This window comes from Xyrauchen texanus, chromosome 11 (genome assembly GCF_025860055.1).
Source record: "Xyrauchen texanus isolate HMW12.3.18 chromosome 11, RBS_HiC_50CHRs, whole genome shotgun sequence".
NCBI lineage: Eukaryota > Metazoa > Chordata > Actinopteri > Cypriniformes > Catostomidae > Xyrauchen > Xyrauchen texanus.
Window position 1 is genome coordinate 22,430,314 of NC_068286.1, and position 16,463 is coordinate 22,446,776.

General features: G+C 45.7%; 1 protein-coding gene across 2 annotated transcripts in view; it reads right to left on the reverse strand.

Moving 5' to 3' along the window:
- Nucleotides 1–128: 128 nt before the first annotated feature.
- Nucleotides 129–16,463, reverse strand: part of LOC127651615 (ephrin type-A receptor 6-like) — a 272,024-nt gene continuing 255,689 nt past the window's right edge. For both annotated transcript variants that reach the window (XM_052137535.1, XM_052137536.1), the window contains 2 exons: nucleotides 1,614–1,722; nucleotides 129–1,312 (listed from right to left, as the gene is read on the reverse strand). In XM_052137535.1, the coding sequence (XP_051993495.1) occupies nucleotides 1,277–1,312; nucleotides 1,614–1,722 (145 nt within the window). In that variant the 3' untranslated portion in view covers nucleotides 129–1,276. The remainder of the gene's footprint in view (nucleotides 1,313–1,613; nucleotides 1,723–16,463) is intronic.

Here is a 16,463-nt window from a genome sequence, read left to right on the forward strand (position 1 = left end):
TAACACTGTAACCAGATTACACATTTTACTAATTAATTCATTGGAAAAGTAATCACATGAATTATTATAAATTCTTTGTTTGTGATAAGACTCATTGAAAAACACAAACAGTACACATTATCCTTTATTTTTACAAACATTCAGCCTATATCATCTTTTTCTCTCTTTACTTTTTATAAATTATAAAAATAATGTACAATCAGATTACTATGAACAATATACATTATGACCTGATTTACCAGAGTTTTTCCTTGCCCTGCATGAACTAAGCACTCTGTTCTCTTTCACTTTTGACATTTGCAAATTGCATCTTGCAGTTTGTAAAGTGGTCTCTATGTCCACAACACGTGTTCAGATACAAAGAGCCAATTGGTGGATGGGAAGATTCTCACCTAATGAGCATGTGGGTTTTGTGCACCTATTGTGTGTTTGTACGTCTGTGTGGAAGCCAAGAAGACTGCTAATGTGTATTTTGACTTGCTACAGAATTCATGTGTGAGTATTTAGTCCCTGATATTATTACTCACTAACAAATATTACTTGCCAACATGCAGTGCTATGTTTTCAAATTTTCTGTATGAGTACTGCAACCTGTTACCGCAACAATTCTCCACTATAATAATTTTGTGGTCATAAGGCAAACTAATTAAATATCAGAGGAGTCTAAGTTACTGTACACCATAGCAGAATGAACAAATGTGTGGAGTTCTCAAATCTTGGTCTGAGTGGATTTTTATAAGTTTGTTCAATTTGACTGTGGTACACAAGAATAAGAAAATGGCTTACAGTCTTCTGAAAGGTCAGACTTTTACCACCTAGCTGACAGCCTGAGGAAGTCCATGGCTTTGTGTGCGATTTTAAAACAGAGCAAGATAAAGCTCTCCACTCACTACCTTGTCTCTTTTCTTGGTTTTCTAAAGACTGCGCATATTGCTTAGAAAAAACAAAACAAAACAAAATGCAACCAAAATGAAACAAACACACACGTATACATACAAATATCAAGATAAATATTAGATGTGATAAACAATGTACAATAGCCATTTTAAGCTGAAGACATTCAGCAGATCCATGGTCTCTCATTTTAGAGGCTCAGGAAGAAGCTCGATGAATAATCCAGAAAAATCTCTTAGGACACATAATCAATTCAATACATTAAAATAGCAAATATACTATTAAAAGTTCTCAGATTTGGAGTCCAGTCAATCACACAACTTGCAGGATGATTGACAGATGACATCTTCATGACAACAGAGTGGTGCCATTGTTCCATTGTTTACTGTGGGTCCTCTGGGTCCATCGTCCAATTTTCCTGTTACACACAGTTCATCAAGAAGACAAATAAGGACAAAGATTTAACATCTTTCTTCAAGGTCTTTGAGATTGCGTTCTTGTGTATATGTTTCAACTGGAAGTCTTCATGGGATTCTGACAGAAACTGAGGCTGTGGAGCACCGCACATGTTAAGTTCACACAGGCCAATAAACAGACATTCCAGACCTCAAGGGCTCTGTGTTGTATGAATGTGTTTTGGTGGGGAGAGTTGCTGGGATATGCATTTCTGTGTGTGTGTGTGTTTGCTTGAGTATATATGTATATGTGTATTTTCATACATGGAATTGACTTTGCTGAACATGGAGGAACTGCAATCTTAGTGCCTGTATGCTGCTCACTATCCTCCTCTGGTGGCCAATCAGAGATACTCCGATTCTTCTTACATCACTGTTGAGAGAAGAATGACTGTGAGACATCTGAAACTGGGTGACAGAATTGGCCAGTTCAAGAGATGAGTTTAATTTACAGAATAAATGAAATACACTAATATCCAAAATTATTATATCTGATGAGTTAAAACTATAAATTAAAAAGTTTCTGCATTTACTGAGCATTTATTGAATTGTTTTAACTCAAAAGAGCTTGAACCGACTCTTGAGGGTGACCTAGAACAGTGGTGTCCAGCTGGTTTTACTTCAGATATACTAGACATGGCAACCCAACAGTGTCATTGAATGGATACAATGACACCCGTGACGGAGAGGTACAGCGACCTTGGTGTGCGCACATATTAAGTTTGTACATTTGTACAGATGATTTCACCTCTAAAGAACTAAATTGTGCCAAAAATGACTAAAACAGCAATTTTGGATGGGGAAGACTCAGGGAACGGAGGTTACAAAATTAACCTAGACGTTCCCGGTCTGTCGCTCACTTCGACTTTGTGTCAAATGAAGCGAAACTAGGGGGTCCCTATTCAATTACGCCATGCGCTGAATGTGTACGCGTGCTGCTGATGCAGGTGCGGGCAAGAGGCGAGGAGTCCGCGTCCGGGGTGCCGAGACTGCCGGAGTGTGGCATTTGCGAGACAGATGACCCAGGGAATGAGGAAATCGCTCTTTTATTGAGAATGTGGGTACCGCAGCCCGAAGGGGGTGCGGCAAAGGAAATAATTTCAAATAAGGATTCTCCTCCCGGCCCACCACCGGGGGACGGTGTGGTCTGCTTACCAACTCCGGAGCAAACATCTCATTCCTTGGGTCATCCATCTCAGGAACGCTTGGGAGCCTTCCGGGTCCTCGAGGATGGGGGGCTGAGAGCTGGGCCCAGGTTGAGGTGGAGCTGCCTGGCGTTTGGAAGCCGCAGGAGGATGCCCTCGGCGAGCAGACGGAGCACGGCCTGAGCTGGAATGGCGGCGGGGCATGATGTGGGAAATGGCCTCCATCTGTTTCGTCACCGTCAAGAACTGTTGGGGGATGTCGTCGACGGTGTCGCCGAATAGACCGAGCTGGGAGACAGGGGCGTTGAGAAAGTGAGCTTTGTCTACCTCCTGCATCTCGACCAGGTTCAGCCATAGGTGACGTTCCTGGACCACGAGGGTGGCCATCGCCTGCCCGAGTGTCTGCGCTGTGACTTTCGTGACCCGGAGGGTGAGGTCAGTCACAGAGCGTAGTTCTTGTGGCAGTCCGAAGTCGAGTCTTCCACGTCAGACGCCGGGACACTCTCTGATGCAGCAGCGAATTCATCATCTAGCTCGGCGGGCTCGAGGGGATCTACCCGGCGAAACCGAATCTGCTGCCATCCCCACATCGTTTTCGCTTTTTGCTGTCGAAGCGCCCAGGGGCAAAGCTGCACTGCCGTGCAGAGAAGGAGAAAGCCGCTGATATGCACCGCAGATTCAACAGCATACGCTCTGCAGAGGTGAGTGGAACATTAAGTGATCTCAGCTCGCTGATCGCACAACCGCTCGGCTCCGAAGAAGAAATCTGAATGAACAGATGCATGCTTCCCTCCATTTTTACCCGTATGTTCGGGGGAGGGACATGCAAATTCTATCTGCCAAATTCTCATTAGCCTTTTCTCAAGTTCAGAGGTAACCGAGACCTTCAAGAAAGTCCCCTAGTGTTGCTTCACACGACACAACGTCGAGGTGAGCGACAGACGGGGAACTTTTAAATACCAACCAAAGAAAATTTAATTGAGCTCTTCATTAACTGCAAAACATGGAGAATAGTTTAACAGAATTGTCCTTCAAATGTGTAAGAGATATATGCTAAGACGTGCATAAGTTACCCAGTGGTTTACACAAAAAATAAAACAAACATTTAAAATTAAAATGTCATAACCAACTAAATTCATCTCGTAACATGAATTTTAGTTTCATACACAAACTCTGTCATTGAATAATAAATGTATTTTATAGTCTAATTAAATTATAAACAAAACATTTCACTGCTCAAAATATCCCAATATATTATTGTGCATGGTTGAATGTTGTGAATGGTGGGCAAATGCTGATAATGTAATTAAATAATGTATTTAAGCAGCTCGTCAATGCTTTGAAAATAGACAATCAGTAATAAGTAGGTGCTGTTTATCTGTTTAGAGTTGCTGTCTGCTTTAGCAATAACGTTTTTCCCCCTGACTATTTAAAAATGTACACAGTTAATTAATCAAGCTATTATGGACCAGTTCAAGCTGATGACACTGTGTGGACCACAAGAGACTACAGAAGCCTACATGTGTTGATGCATTACACCTAAAATTCTTAATATCCAATATTAATACTATGTATTTTTAATTTCAATATGCTGTTTTTAGTAAACATGATGTGAGAGACTTGACTCAATTAAGTGCTTGATTTTACGTTGTTAACAGCGATGAAACCACAATGCAAGCACCGTCTTGGCTGCACAAACGCCACACACAATTTTACCAGTTGTAAGGTCCTGTGTCATGTGAAATTGCCTTGTTTTGTTTGTATTATATTTGATACATACCCGTCTTTTTGTTTTCATCGTGCCAGCCACCTCGGTATTCGATGTTATACAGTAGTCTCTGTAGTAATATTTAAGCGTATTGGTTGACTGATGAGTGTGCCTGTGCATGTGCATATGTGTGTGCGTGCATTTGCTTAAACACAGTGAAAAAACTCTGGCCATGTCTACTACTTCAGGGGCAAATAAAGCTGCATGTAGACAGAGATGTGTTAATTATTTTCTGTTTTGTTATTTATTTATTATTTATTTTAAGTTATTTATTCCTCGCCATTAGCTGAAGTCATCAAGAGTCTTGCTGGCATCAACCAGACCCAACATCAAGCCCTTCTGGACCTACGTGTGGAGCAGGAGCAGCAATTCCAGGACCTGCTCCAGGCCCAAGCGGAAGATCGACAGCTATTACGGAGCCTGATGGCACAGTGAAGTACTCCACCCACAGCCACGGCCACACTCACTAAGATGGGGCCACAAAATGAACCAGAGGCCTTCATTGAGCTCTTTGAGTGGACTGCTGAAGCATGGGGCTGGTCCAACACACAGTGGGCAGCTCAAATTGCTGCCCTTGCTGTACGGTAAAGCACAGCTTGTGGCTCAACAGCTTCTGGTCATGGACATCCTGAAGTATGTGGCCATCTTGCAGCTGGTCGCTCACAACCCTGAACAACACAGACAATGCTTACGCATGCTGCCGTACTACAAATTCGGTCGCCTGTTCGGCCAACAGCTCCATGATGCCTGTCGAAGGTGGCTGCTGGCAGAGGATTGCGACGCCAAAGCTGTCATTGATCTCGTGGTACTGGAGCAGTTCATCAACAGGTTACTGAAATGAGTGGGTCCTGTGCCACTGCCTGGCATCACTGAAGGAGACAATCTAACTGTATGAGGACCATCTGGCGGCATATCCGAGTGCCATCAAGCCCCCTTCTCTTCCTATCTCTCATATCACCTCTCATCCTGCCCCCTCCTCTTCCGCCTTTTCTCATACCTGCACCCCAGAAACGGTGCTGCGTCCCTCAAAAACTGGCACTCCATTCTCAGGGTTTTCCTAACCTGCCAGCTCCCACTCTCTCTCTCTTCGTCCCTGCAGGTTGGTGACTCTGCTGCCAGGGGTGTGGAGGAAAGCCTGGACCAGTGTGCTGGTGCTATGGGGAAACCGGACACTTTCAGGACCAATGCCAGATGATGGAGGAGGAGGCATTGGTTCAGGTCCCTGATATGCCACAGGCTGCCCCCGATCGAGCATGGATATACAGGATACCAGTGATTATTCATACCAAGTACATACTGCTTGGTACATACCAAGCCTTGGTGGATTCAGGATGTAATCAAACCTCTATCCACCAATGCTTGGTTCAAGATGAGGCTTTGGATACAGCACGGAGGGTGAGGGTGAGGTGTGTACATGGGGATGTACTTGAATACCCTTTAGTGGCTGTCAACTTTCAATTCTGGGGACAAAATCATTGCATTGAGGCTGTGGTTAGGCCCCACCTCATCAATCCACTAATATTGAGGACCAATTGGCTGGCATTCCAAACTTGAATGTGTGTGGATGGGTCCTGCAACAGAGCAATTCGGTGTGGGATTTGCAGCACATTGGCTAGGGAGGCATTGCTGGGGCCGTTCACATCAACTCCACGTCAGGATGCTGCAAGTGAGGTGGAGAGCTCCACAACCCCCCTTAGAGGGACATCCATAGGAGATTTCCCTCTGGAGCAGACGTAAGACGTGACCCTTAAGCACACCCTCGACCAAGTGAGAGTAATCAATGGGCAACAACTTCAGCCTGCAGTTGCCCTCTCATACCCATATTTTGCAATGATAAAAGACCTGTTGTATCAAGTGATGCAGAACCAATAGACAAAGGAAGATACAACCTAGATGTTAGTGCCAAAGCGCCATATGGAAATATTATTCCAGGCAGCTCATCATAATCCAATGGATGACCACTTAGGACAAGAGAAAACACTAAACCTTCTCATAGCCCATTTCTACTGGCCGGCCATTCACAGGGATGATTGTAGGTGGTGTGCGATGTGCCACAAATGTCAACTGGTGAATCCACTGGCCAACCCAAAAGCATCACTGCGCCCTCTACCGCTGATTGGGATCCTCTTCGAAAGAATTTGGATGGACCACATTGGGCCATTAGAACAGTAAGCAAACAGACATCACTTTGCGTTAGTGCTGGTGGATTATGCAACACAGTATCCAGAAGCAGTGCATCTTCGCAACATCTGAGATCAGTGTGTTGCAGAGGCACTCTTCAAAAGTATCTCCCGAGTGGGGATCCTGAATGAGATCCTCACTGACCAAGAACTACTTTCATGTCTTGCACTTTATGCAAACTTTATGAAATACTGGGGATTATATTGATTCGGACCAGTGTATACCATCCTCAGACAGACGGCCTGGTCGAACAATTGAATCAAACCCTTAAGAACATAATTCAAAAGTTTGTTCACGATGATGCTCGGTATTGGGATAAGTGGCTCGAGCCCCTATTATTTGCAATTTTAGAGGCCCCGCAAGCCTCCATGGGATTCACCCCATTTGAATTAATCCTTTAATCCTTTATTTTGGTCACACACTATACACACAGTTTTTTGCATATATAGAGTGAAATTTATTAGTTTTCACATTTTCACGCCACTGTATGGAAGTTGGCCGTGTGGTGTGTTGGACGTTCTAAAGTAAAATTGGGAGGAGGGACCTTCACAGCCTAAAAATGAAATTCAGTACATTCTTGACCTGAGAGCAAAACTCCACACACTATGGGCGATTACCACAGGAGCATTTACTACAGGCTCAAGAACGTCAGTCCCGAATGTATAATAGGGGTACTCCGCTATGGGAGTTCACACTGGGATATAATGTACTTGTATTGCTACCCTCATCAAGCTCCAAATTACTCGCCAATTAGCAAGGGCCCTTTGTGGTCACACGGCGAGTTGGAAGCTGGGCTTCCACTGGTACATGGTCAAGTTCGTCCCAAAATGTATAAGACTGCAGCGATTGCGGCCTGCCCAAGACCGCAGTCTTGGAGGTGAGACAGTTCCTGGGGCTGGCTGGCTATTACTGTAGGTTTGTGCCTAACTATTCAACAGTCACCAGCCCATTTACTGCTCTCACTAAAAAGGGAGCACCAGATCTGGTCCAGTGGACGGAGCTGTGCCAACAGATCAACACGTCAGAGTTGGGAGCCGTGCTGTCCCAGGTGGTCGAAGGGGAGGAGCATCTGTACATCAACATCAGAAATGATTCAGTGGATGTCAAATAATATGAATTGACAGAATAGACCCTGCCTAAACTAAATTAGTTGAAAAGTGAATTGGGTACTAACATTTTGAAGCTGCAAAATGCATATAAAGGCAGCATAAAATAAATCCATATGACTTCAGTGGTTAAATCTATATCTTTAGAAGCAAAATGATATATGTGGGTGAGAAACCGATCAATGTTTCTTTTTTTACTATAAATTATCTGGTGATATGAAAAATAAATGTGAATCGCGGATTGTGTCTCTAGATTTATTACTTTATACACAGGCACGGCTCGTCCATATAGGCAGGTAGGACCGAGCCCCACCTAAATATTCATCCATTTGAAAACCTAGATCCATACTATACATTTCCAATAATGGAATTTGTTAATCCAAAATGCGTTAAAAATGCTTAAATATGTATTTAAAAGACTTTATAAATAATCGTAAATAATTTATCTGAAAACTCTGTTACACTTTGTGTGATAGAGATACATGCATGTAGGGTAAAGAAACTGCTGCCATCCTGTAATCCACAGTGCCCCTTATTTTTTACAATGAAAATATGTGGTAAAATATAGTACTGAAACAAGCCCTCATTGAGATACAATGGGCCAGAAATGAGTCTGCCCATAATGAAGTATCAAACCAAATGTAACTTAGTGTGCACCAGCAGTCTTACATATTGCGAAAATGGGGAGCGCTATTGATAAACGTGTGTAACAGCGTGTCATTTCTATTAAAACAACTTGGTCCAGACAAGCCAGACATAAAAAATATTTTTGAAAATCAATAGACAAGAACAGGTGATATGACATTTTATTTACTGTAGGATGAAAAATCATAAGTCAAAAAGCTTAGCTCTAGGGCTGCACATTATTGAGGAAACAACACAATGTGATATGCAATATGATATTGCCATGATGATGTCATAGAAGCATGCAGAACACCAGAACCCCCACTGCCCAAATAAACGTCTAGGTTACGTATGTAACCTCCGTTCCCCGATGGAGGGAACGAGACGTTGTGTTGGAGAAGCGACACTAGGGGTCTCTCTTGAGCACCGATATATACCTCTGTTCTATGAAAAAAGGCCAATGAGAAGTTGGCAGACGGTATTTGCATATCCCGCCCCCGGACATACGGGCATTTAAGCGGGGCGAATAAGGGAGTTCATTCAGGATTTTTCTAAGGAGCCGGAAATGGTCCGGCCACAACAGTGGCTCGGCTCAGCGATGTGGCGGGGAAGACACAACGTCTCGTTCCCTCCATCGGGGAACGGATGTTACATACGTAACCTAGACGTTCCCCTTCTGTCGCACTCTCCACGTTGTGTCGGAGAAGCAACACTAGGGGTCCCACTTCAATCATGCCATGCGCTGAGCCGTGTACGTGAACTGCTGATACAGGAGCGGGCAGGTATTCTTACGTGCAAAGGCGACCAGCTGTATCAGGCTGCACGTACCCTTCCCCAATGCCCCATTAAAGTCATCAGAATCCTTCTGGTTACCCTAGTGAGGGGAACAAGGTGATGCTTGCCAACCTGGGAACGGGCCAAGCCTGGCTGGGCCTCTTTTCTCTCTATGTTTCTCGCATAGAGCAACTACGGCCGGGGCCCTTACATGCATTAAGGGAAGGGGGTCTTACCCTGTTTCCTATTCTTTCAGGGGGAGAAGACCCTGCGGAGACCACACTTACCCTGCAGGGGAGGCAAAGAGTGGTGAATACATCACATGGCCGCTTAGGTCCTATGTGGGAAAGTTGGCGCGGTGGTAGATCCAGCCTCGTGGAGGGGGGAAGCTACAGCACTGTGGCCGAGGCAGCTGGAACTGCCTAAGGGAGACACGGGAGTCCACTCGTGAGGGGACAGTGCCACGGAATTACACACAGGGGGGGGGTCCGAACAGGAGGCCTTAACCTGGGGAGCACCTATTCCAGTACAGGGTAGATTGGGTCGGCGAGTTCCTCCGCTGAACTGCAGACCCAAAAGGGCTAGGGAGGAATCAACCAGGGATCCGAAAGATGGGGTCTCCTGGGAACAAAGGCACACTATTTTACCTCGGCTGAGGGAAAGGGCGCTAGGCGCAAGTGATTCACCCGACCAGATCATCAGAGTGTTACTGAGTTCTGCGGGCTCGGACCTGAGAGAACATGGGACGATACTGACTCAATTCGGAGATTGTAGAATCTCGCAAAATTGTTAGGTGTTGCCCACCCTGCTGCTCTGAAGCTCTGCAGATGTCTGCTAGGGAGGTGCCCCTGGCCAGTGCCCATGAGGACGCAACACTCCTGGTTGAGTGTGCTCGGACCGCAAGGGGGGGGTGCGGGTACTGGTTGTGATAAGCCAGTGAAATGGCGTCGACAACCCAGTGGGCGAGCCTCTGTTTGGAGACAGCGTTCCCTTTCTGCTGTCCCCCGAAACAGAAAAAGAGCTGCTCTGGCATACCAGAGCGGGCAGTGGGAGGTTTCTTGGGAGGCAAACAGGTCTACCTGGGCCTTGCCGAACCGTTCACAGATCAGCTGGACCGACTGGGGGTGGAGCCTCCACTCCCCACTGGGCAAGTGTTGTCGTGAGTGGCAGGCAGCGACTTGAGTCTCCAAAGGAGGAGACGACGGGCGAGTGACATGTGGTGGGGGCGTACTCCGCCTTGGCGATTTATGTAGGCCACCAATGAGGTGCTGTCTGACCTGACTAGGGCATGTTTGTCTCGAATTAACGGGAGAAACTTCCTCAGGGCAAAGAAAACAGCCAACAACTCTAGGCAGTTGATGTGCTAGCAGAGCGGGGCCCCGTTCCAACGGCCCGCAGCTGCGTGCCAGTTGCACACGGCACCCCAACCCGATTTGGAGGCCTCGGCCATGACCAGGACGCGTCAGGACACCTTCTGCAAGGGTACTCCTGCCCATAGAAAGCAGAGGTCTGTCCAGGGTTTGAAGGTTTGGCGGCAGGTGGTGGTGATTCTCACACGGTGCGTTCCGCGGCGCCATGCTTCTCTCGGGACTCGAGTCTGAGGCCAGTGCTGAGGTGGTCTCATATGCATCAACCCCAGCGGCGCAGCCGCCGCGGAGGATGCCATATGCCCCAGGAGTCTCTGGAAACGTTAAAGGGACCACGGTGCCTGGCTTGAAGGAAGCGAGGCATTACAGCACCGACTGTGCACGCTCGTTGGAGAGACGTGCTGACATTGAGACTGAGTCTAACTCCATGCTGAGAAAAGAGATGCTCTGAACCGGGGCGAGCTTGCTCTTTTCCCAGTTGACCTGAAGCCCCAAACGGCTGAGGTGCCTGAGCACCTGGTCTCTGTGCGCGCATAGTAACTCTCGCGAGGGGGCCAGGATGAGCCAATTGTCGAGGTAATTAAGTATGCGTATGCCGGCTTCTTGGAGCGGGGCAAGGGCTGCCTCTGCGACTTTCTTGAAGACGCAAGGGGACAGGGACAGGCCGAAGGGGAGGACTTTGTACTGATACGCCTGACCGTCGAACGCGAACCGTAGAAAGGGTCGGTGTCGTGGCAGGATCGAGACGTGAAAGTACGCGTCCTTCAGGTCTACCGCTGCGAACCAATCTAGATGTCGGACGCCAGACAGAATTTGTTTCTGGGTGAGCATTTTGAACGGGAGTTTGGACAGAGCCCGGTTTGAAACTCGCAGGTCCAAGATCGGTCGTAAGCCGCCACCTTTCTTGGGTACAACAAAGTAAGGGCTGTAGAAACCCTTCTTCTTTCGGTTGGAGGGACAGGCTCTATCGCATATTTGCTTTTTTAGTAAAAGAGAGGTGATTTCCTCGTGCTGGGACTTGAATTGCTGAATTGCATAACCGAGTTGAATGGTCCGGTGCAGACAGCGTGATGGGTTGGGCAGTGAAAGCCACGCCTCTAAACTCTGTGCTGGGGCACCAAGGGGGCGAGTATTTTAGACGTACCCGGCGGGGCTTCTCAGTGGGGCGGAACAGGTAATACGGCGTCGGGAGGCAGTGAAGCATCCCTGGCCCCTGGCAGCAGGTTTGCGGCAGGGCAAGATGTGTGAAATAGCCTCCGTCTGTTTCTTCACCACTGAGGACTGCTGGGCGGAGTCGTCAAGTGGTGTCAACGAATGGACAGAGATGGGAGACGGGAGCGTTTTAAGAAAGCGTGCTTTGTCTGCCTCCTGTGCTGCGACCAGGTCCTGTCCATGTGTTGCGTTTCTGGACCATGGGGGTGGCCATCGCCTGTTCGAGTGCAGTTCCTGCGGCATGTCAAGAACAGGACTACCCAAGTGCAGATTTTGAAGTGCCTTGGCCCGGCGCACATGCCCGCGGAACCAATTAAGCCCGGGGAAGCATAGCGGACCCCGTGCGTCAGGCTCAGACTGGGCGGCAGACCCGAAGGTGGTGGCCCAAGTGAGTTATCCACGTCAGACGCCACTGTTACGCTCTCCGATGCAACTGTGATGCCGGGGAGCTCGAGGGACCGGATGGTAGGCCGGAAAGCATCCCGTTATTCTCCCCAGATCGTCTTTATCGTCCGCGGCGCCTGCCCCAATCCCGTAGGAAGGAGGAGAGGCGCGGGGGGCGGCTGAAGTGGCTTTCTCTCACTACAAGACAAAGCAGAGATCGCAACGCTGCCGCGGTTATGTTCTCACACTGAAAACATAACCCACTGGAGAGAATGCTCATCCCGAGCTCGGATGGAAACAAGCAAGCGTGCCGGGGAGGCAGGGGGTTTCGAGGGGGTTCACCCGGCAAAATGGAGCCCGTCATTTTCCCCAGATCATCTTCATCTCCCGCGGCGCCTGCCTCAATCCTGTAGGAAGTAGGCAAGGTGCGGGGGGCGGCTAAAGTGGTTTTCTCTCACTTCAAGAAAAAGCCGCGACCGCAATGCTGTCATGTCTATGTTCTCGTACTGAAAACATAGTCCATTCTTAAAAACGATGCCTGCGTGTGATCGCAACCCAGGTACGCGAGGCAGTTTTTATGACCGTCAGAGGTGGGGAGAAATCAACCGCATCCAGAAACTACACAGGGGCGGAAAAAACGTCTTTAAAAAGACGCGTCCTGAGAAGGACGTTCAACGCCGCTGTGTTTTGCTCTTTTTAGAGTGAAATTACTCTTTTAGAATAACTGAGCGCTGTTGAAGCGCCCAGGGGCAACAATGCACAGCTGTGCAAGGAAGGAGAAAGACGCTATTATGCACCGTCAGATCCAACAGCATGCAGAGTGTCAGAGGATTAAACAGGAACTGGTGTGTGACTCGCAGCAGACTGCATGCACGACCATCGGCTCCGAAGAAATTTTCGGAATGAACTCCCGTATTCGCCCCACTTAAATGCCCGTATGTCCGGGGGTGGGATATGCAAATACAGTCTGCCAACTTCTAATTGGCCTTTTTTCCTAGAACAGAGGTAGATATCGCCACTCAAGAGAGACCCCTAGTGTTGCTTCTCCGACACAACGTGGAGAGAGCGACAGAAGGGGAACTGAAGTTTATTGGAATAAAAAAGGACCATCTATCCCAAGTTCCAAATTGCATATAGACTGTGTATAATATGCACAGTTATACCATTAGCTATGTAGCAGATATTAATCTTCAATTACTTTTTCTGAGCATATGAATATAAAGCTAATTTCACCATATTATCTGATATCCTAAAGTGCAGTTAAAATATTTCATTTTGTATTACTTTTAATTTATTTTCATTTCTTTATTTTAACAATGTAATTCATGTTCATATTCATTTCAAAATTAGTTTGTTCAATGTGAGACTTTTATTTTTGAAAAATTATGTTGACAACAGATGTCCAAAGGCTTGCCATAGCCATTCGATTTCTACTTTGGTTTTGCTTGTTGTCAGTCCACACTGAACTTCAGAATGTACACAGGACAATACAAAACTCACACAGATCCACAGCAGCCAATAAACAAGCCAAATTTGACTTAAGAAACCAGCATCATTATCTGCACAGACTTAATGCAGATTTGAAGCACTGAACAGCACCAGTTACAGCAACATATCCACAAATGTGATATGCTCCATCATTTGAGTGAGAAGTAGATTTTTGAGAAACCCTAATTTTAGTTCAGCTTTCAATTTGTCACATTTATCACAAAATCAAACAATAAATGTTTTGTTCATACTCCTTTATGCTGTGTGTGACAGATTGCAGTACAAATTAAAATGGAGCAGGGCAGAATTCTCTCGCTCTCCAACGTCGAGATATAGTATGATCCAATAGGTCATTTTCAATTGAATGTGAATTTACAATCTGCTGTTCAAAACTTTGTAAGTACACAAGCACTTCTTTTGGACAAATATGTATTTCTATAATAAACATTATGTGGCCCTCTAACTTATAAATCTATGTGTTTTGGTGAACTGTTGTGTTTAAACTTGAATGTGCCAAATTTTTATAGAACTGAAACTACAACCATGTAAACACTTTAACAAATATATTATCAGCTCAACTGGGTACACAGCTTTTATGTTTTATTTCACTACTCAGAGGCCAGTGCAGCAATGACTGCCGCTGCTTATGGGCTGGTGAGGTTACATTAGAATTTGCTCTTTTCATGAACACTTATATGCTTGTACTCAGGCACGTATGTGATTATTTTATTATTCCTAACATAACTCTAAATAAGTGTCTTCATAGAAATATAATATTTTATATAAAAAAAGAAAAAAAAGAAATGTCTCTTCATTTTAATTGGATAACAATATATTTAATAGTGTCTGGCAACTTGACAAATATGTTTTCAATATGTTTAGGATATATAAAAATGAAGGTGACATTTGATTATCTACAAGCATTTTGGAGATGACATTTCTTTGCAAACTAATTATTTAAAACATTTTCAGTGTACTACAGTGTTTTAAATACATTTTTATGTATTTAAAGCACATTAAATACATAAATACATTTTTACATTTAAAATGACTTCTTATCCTGTAGTATTACAGCCATCATCTGTCAGTTGAAATGAATGATCATTTAAAATGTGCTGTTAGCCCCCCTTTCATCCGACATTCATGACATTTAGCATGTTTCCTCAGAATGTAAAACGTATTTGAACTCTATCTAGAGGTTGCTGGTCCATGAGATATCTGTTTCTGTGAGAGAACAGATGTCAGTTTCTCTTATCTTCACCATGGGTGATGGAAAAGCGGCACAAATAGCAAGATTATTATTTGAAAAATATCTATCAAGCATCTCATAAGTGCTGGTCCATCTATTTACTCTGCTAGTATAGTATAAGTTTTCTTTGAAGCTATTTCTTGTCGTGTGGCTCCCTCTGGTGGACAAACACTAAAACAGCCTGTCTTTCTCCATATTTCTAATTGCTTAAAAGGTAGTTGCAAAAACATAATTTCTTCTGTTATAGCAGCTGCCAAATTGATGAAATTATGTAATTGACCTCATAAAGTTTCTTTTTCCATGTTTTTAAGTTTTGCTAAGTATGAAAATTGTGTTAACAAGATACATGCCAATTTGTTATTATGGGCCACAGCACAAAACACATTTTATTATATCTTCAGAATGATTTGACATATCAAAATTCTTTTGATACATTTTTGTCTGGAGGGTTTGTAGATTTTGTATACCAAGTTTTGTCTCACCTACGATGAGTTCGTAAAAGTAGGTTGTTCTAAAAAATATTTGTGATAAATACGTTTTTTCAATCCATTTGACAATATCTTTAGGGCGGGCCACTGTTGTATTAAGAGAAGCTACAAATGTTATTTTAGCCTATATGGTTCCAGAGTTATGAGCAAAAATGCAAATTAGCTAATTATACCATCACCATGTGGCCGATTTTCACATAATTTGATATACTGCTTAAAAGTTGACACCCTGCTTGTGTACAGTAATTTCCATAAACCTTGGCCATTCCCAATATGAGTTATAAGGTGCTGAAATTTGATTGGCCATTGTAAAGAATCAGACAAGTCGGGCAGATCCATTTGCAACAATGTTTTTAATGGGCAGACTTCAAGGAAACGTAACTTCTCATCAATGATCAAACACAGGGGAAAGGTCTAGTCTGATGCCCGGGGAAGGGTTAAACTCAGGCGAAGGAGTCCGGCTGGATCCGAGATCGGCAGTCGGCGACAGAGAGGCGTGAAACAGGCTTGGTTCGGGGCAGGCGGCGAGATATCAGAGTCCGGTAGCAGGCACGGGTCGTTAGGCAGGCTGCAGACAGGCAGAAAGGTTAGTAACAGGCTGGGATCGGAACAATAGAATCACTCAGAAAACGCTCAGACATGCAACATGGGGTGAAACAATACTTCACACTGGATGCTGAGTTAACGAGGCAGATATAGTTTCAGGGCGAGAGTTTGATGCGGGACAGCTGGGCAGCAATCAAGGCTAAATGATCAATACTGTGCTGAAGCATGAGGCACTTAGTATTCAGGGGAGAGAGCGCGAGAGTGCGTGGAGTTGGCAGAGCTGGGCACCGTAACAGAGCCCCCCTCCTGCGAGCGTCTCCTGGCGCGAGGGAACTGATGACGGCGAAGTCTGCCTCGAGGTCGAGGAGCCGGTCTATCAGGGTAATTGCGGTGAAAGTCTTGAGTGAGGGACGGGTCTAGTATATCCCTGGCGTGGACCCAGGAACGTTCCTCTGGCCCAAAGCCCTCCCAATCAACGAGGTATTGAAGATGCCCGCCGCGACGTCTAGAGTCCAGCAGACGATTCACTTGGTAGGTCTCTTCGCCCTCTACCTGGATAGGTCGGGTAGCCATCTCCTCTGAGTCCTCTCTGCGCCCTACAGATCGGGCGGCGGCTGGTTTGAGCAGGGAGATGTGGAACGTGGGTGAGACGCGCATGTGTCTGGGCAGGTCAAGACGAAACGACACCGGAGTGATTTCACGGACGATCTTGAATGGACCCAAGAATCTCGGACTTAGCTTTTTGCAGGGCAGCCGGAGGCGTAGGTCTCGTGTGGATAGCC